This window comes from Patella vulgata, chromosome 4 (genome assembly GCF_932274485.2).
Source record: "Patella vulgata chromosome 4, xgPatVulg1.2, whole genome shotgun sequence".
NCBI classification, from domain to species: domain Eukaryota; kingdom Metazoa; phylum Mollusca; class Gastropoda; family Patellidae; genus Patella; species Patella vulgata.
In genome coordinates, this window is record NC_065882.2 from 27860214 (window position 1) to 27865183 (window position 4970).

At 34.6% G+C, this 4970-nt stretch overlaps 1 protein-coding gene across 1 annotated transcript; it reads right to left on the bottom strand.

Annotated features, from left to right (window-relative positions):
* Positions 1-360: 360 nt before the first annotated feature.
* Positions 361-1894, bottom strand: LOC126819646 (uncharacterized). The gene has a single exon (XM_050547800.2). It carries the CDS (start codon positions 1781-1783, stop codon positions 455-457), a length of 1329 nt encoding a protein of 442 aa, XP_050403757.1. The 5' UTR covers positions 1784-1894; the 3' UTR covers positions 361-454.
* Positions 1895-4970: the final 3076 nt, after the last annotated feature.

Here is a 4970-nt window from a genome sequence, read left to right on the forward strand (position 1 = left end):
TAATTGCTCCACTAATCCTCAGACATTCAGCAATTCGTCGTGGCATGCTCCTAATCAATCGTCCAATCACGATTTGGGGAAATTATTTATTTATTTTATTTATTTTATTTATTTATTTATTAAAGTGTCACAAATCATAAAATATATCAATATATAAAATTCAGTACATGGTGCATTAAGATTTCCGGCCAATATTGGCCTACGAGACACTGCAGTTAAATACTATATGTTAGTGTAAAATGTCCGGACATACTAAGACTTAGTAAAAACAATGTACTGTAAGATACTTTACACTATACATAAAATATATTAAGGTCTATTATTCTACATACATAATAAAATACATAATTAAAACGTGCAACAACCAGGGTATGTTGACACGAAGAATCGCTTATTATAAAACAAAATCAAAGACAAATATATCATAGAATACGGTATGGGGAAATGTTTACGGTTAGACGGAGAGCTGTTTTCGTTTGTAATACATCTGTTCTAGAAATTTACCTAAACTTGTTTGTGCGTAGTCATCGGACATGATCATCAAAAAGAGCTCATATGAATATTCATCATAATTTGGACTTGTATTGTTTACAAAGTCTGCAAGGATTTCACGTCTGATATCATTATATGCTTTACATTTCATTATCACATGGAATTCATTTTCAATTTCTTTCTGGTCACAATAATTACATAGCCGATTTTCTAACAGTATGGGAGGTTTACTGTAACGACCCGTTTCTATAGCAATTGGTAACGAGCCACTACGGGTCTGACTGATTAACCGTCGTTGGTGACGAGTTATCTTAGGGTTTGTTACATAAGATTCGGTTATTCGGATGTGTTTAAATTGTCTATAGGTTCTGAGTTTATTTCCATTAACATTGTTTTTATCATTATACATATCATTTGACCAGTTAAGGGAGTCAAGTTCATCAAATCTGAGTTTAGCTTCATTTACAGCATATTTGACAGAATTTATATTAAATTTTATCAATTCTCCTAAATTAATTGATTCTACAAATTTTGTTACCTTTGTATACCATGAATTTCTAGTTTTGTGAATCATTAGGTAATTAAAGTATGAACTAAGATATCGATTTGAGTCTAAACGGTGTAATTTACATAATTGTCTAATACATTCAACTTTTTGCTTGGTTTCGCAGGAGGTCCAACCAACATCCCCCCTAGTTGCTAGGTTTGAAGTGGTCTTCCCAACCCCAAGAAAGAACTTGATGGCTTTATTTTGAATATTATTGACGCAGGAGTAGGACTTGGTGCCCCATATACCAGCACAATAAAATAGGATTGGTTCTACAAGGGATGCATATAACTTAGAGAACACTTTAAATGTCATTCCTCCTAGTATCTTAAATTTTATACACAGAACCCCTAAAGCTCTGCTTGCTGACTTTGACAGTTCTTTAACCGTTTTATTCATGTCTAGACGTTCATTAAACCATAAACCGAAGTATCTATAACAGTCACATGTTTCAATTATCTCCGGACCGCATGTAAACTTATGGGTAGATTGGGGTTTACTAGGGGTACGGAAGTGAACAATTTTAGTCTTTTGGGGGTTCAGGGAGATCTGCCATTTTTCACACCATTCATTTAACACTGATAATAATTTATCCATAGAAGTTTCATCAGGGGTTATTAACACTATGTCATCAGCATATAGCATAATTGAGATAGTCCTATTGTCTACTGTTACTCCACAATTTGCTGCATTAATGACCTCTACCAGGTCGTTGATGTATATAGAAAAAAGGCTAGGGGACATGAGACAACCTTGTTTCACACCGGAATTTGTTTCAAACCACTCAGTTAGCCTATTATTGATCCTGACAGAACTTCTCGTATTTTCATATAATGATTGTATGGCACTAAGAAATTTTCCACTTATTCCGAGATGTTCTAGTTTATACCATAATAGTTTTCTGTTTACAACGTCGAAGGCACGGCGGAAATCCACGAAGCAGACGAAAGAGGACTGTCTGCGTATTTTTCGTTCGTTTATAATGTTATATAGCGAGAATATATGATCGGAACAATTTCTCTGTCGTCGAAAACCGTTTTGGAAGTCTGATAACACATTATTCTCTTCTAGCCAAGTTGTTATTCTAGAGTTCAGAACATGACAATATATTTTACTCGGGACAGACACTAGCGATATTCCACGATAATTGGATGGGTTTGTATTATCGTTCGTTCCAGATTTAGGAATGGGATTTATCACACTTTCAGACCATTGTGACGGAACAAATCCAGAATTAAAGCATGCGTTACAAATTTTATACATAAGGTCACACATAGTGTCATTTTTTAAAACTTCTGCTGGTATAGAATCAAATCCACTGGCTTTTTTATTCTTTAGCGAGTCTATGGCACACTTGATTTCATTTCTGGTTATCGGGTCATTAAGGGTTTCAGAGTTTATGCTGTCTTGCTTATCCGGATTCGTTTCTGGTATCAGTGGAGATTCACAACGGTTATATAACACACTTAATTCTGTACGCCATTTTTCTAGTACGGCGTTTTGTTCACAGGTAACATTGCCATCACAGTCTTGTACTTTCCATGGGATTGTTTGTTTTCTATCGTTTCCAATTCCGATGCGTCCAATAGTTTTCCAAAAATCAACATGATTATTGTCTAAAGTTTGTTCAAGTTCAATACGTTTGTCATTATTATATTTACGTTTAATTTTCCTGTGATATTTGTCAAAGGTTCTACGTTTATCACAGAAATCTGCTCTTAATTGTCGTTTGAGAACATGTGAATATTCTTTTAGCCACCGTTTCTCAGCTTCACATGCTTTATCCCACATCAGTTTCAAGTCACTATTCCAGTAAGGCTTTACTTTATTATTACGTTGATGACGTTTATTGGCATGTATGGTTTTGGAGGGTATTCTAATATTCATTTCTTTTGTCAGAGTTTGTATTATATCATTGTATACTTCTTGGATTTCTTTCTGAGGATTTGAGGGTGTTTCTAGTTTGTTTATCGTGTTTTGAATTTCTGCCAGTGTTGCGGGGGTATTCATAAAGTCTTGAGGAATTGATAGTAGGTCAAATCTTTGGATAGGCTGTTGAGTAATGTCAAGGTCAAGTGTAGTTTTCGGGTTTAAAAGCACTTCCCAAACAATAAGTGAATGATCCGGTATGGAGTCTGGACGTTCAGAACATTCGTTTATAATCTTAGACATAGGTAACACCTCAAATGATGTAATTCGGGCTAAGTTCTCATGGGGCACACATACATAGTCAACCACAGATTTCCCTAGCGTGGATATACATGTGAAATCTTGCTTACCTTTACGGCCATTCACGATACAAAGATTACTGACAGTTAAAAAATCCATAAAAAGATCCCCAAAATGATTTTCCTTTTCATCTATGACCTCACGTGGTATGACGTCGTCAACTCCATCGATAATATCCGAATTATAACCACATCTTGAATTAAAGTCACCGAAAATATACACATCTCCTGAGTTCTGGTAACTGTATACTTGTTGTAGTAGTTTCTCAAAGAAAGTGCCTGGTTCGCAGATCCTAGTACTACCCTCCTGGGGTAGATAACACACTGCAATACACATCGAATCATTGGAATTTATATATTTTAGATGTAACCATAAAATGTCCTCAGTTGTAGAATCTAACACATGTACATTAAACACATTTCCAATCAATTCTTCCCTAATAAAAAAACCAACTCCACCGTTTCCTCGACGACATCTTTTGTTAAAAACTTTACGGTTATTACCATACCATTTAAAACCATCAATATTTAAAACTTGTTGACCAGTTAAAAATGTTTCACACAGTCCTAAAATATCACAATATTCAATCACTTTTTTTTAAAATTCCCTACCCGTTCCATTTTTCACTGGGAATCCGCGGCAATTCCAGGTGCCAAATTTCATGTACCTTCATGCTGTCTTGTCACACAGGTGGCCACCTTTAAAAACCAATTCATTGCTCTTTCCCATTTCTTTTTTTATTCTTCTGAAGTTCTGTTCTTGACGTCTTTCTTCAGGTGATTTTAATATTTCTATATATATATTTTTAAATTTATCATTCGTTCTCAAGGTTCTTTTTTTGTTCATTATTTTGTATTTGTCGTCCATGTTTTCTAAGGTGATGATCACTATCCCTGGGTTGGCGTTCTTATTCATTGGGTGTTTACGTAAGCGTTCGGCTTTTTTTACTTTGACATGTGTTAATTGAAGACCCTCAGTGATTACATTTTCGATTACAGTCAATAGATTTATATCGTTCTCGCCTTCATCAGACTCTAGATTTTTAATCACTAGTTTTATTTCAGTCTCATTCTGATCACTATTTAGGGGTTTGTCACTGATATTTTGTTCCAGGTGACTGATTTTATTGTCAATATCATTTCTCAACTTGTTTATTTCTTTTCTTGTGTCATTGGTAATTTCGGTGCAGATAACGTCTTTTACTTTTATTTCCATTTTTTGAAGTTCTGAGTTTAGTCTCTTGTCAATAATTTCTGTAACTCTTTCTTCAATTTTTCTCTCTACATCATTTATTTGTTCAGTCACCTGTGTGTGTGTCCTATTGATTTGCTCACTCAATCCACCTACCATTTGAATCAATAATTTTAATTGGTTATTGTCCGGTTCACCACAACTTTCTGGCTTGACCTTTTTCATACTAATTTGATCGCTGACATCATCGGGATCTTCACTATGTTCTTTTGGAACTGTTAAGTCGTGGTCTGCCATTGCCATTTGGGTTGGTTCTTCCTTGCGGGAATGATTCATCCATGACGACATTATTTGTGTTAGACATCATCACTTCTTTTACAAAATCTTCAGAAATTGATAAATCCATATTCCCAGTTAAAATACAATTAAAATACAGTTAAAGTACAGTTATAAAGTTGAGATTTGACCGTAAAATTCGTGAAATAAAACAATAAAAATCAGAGTCTATTTA

What these genes read in the sequence shown, in the direction of transcription:
- LOC126819646 (XM_050547800.2), bottom strand. Translation starts at nt 1,783, where the DNA reads ATGTCCCCTAGCCTTTTTTCTATATACATCAACGACCTGGTAGAGGTC.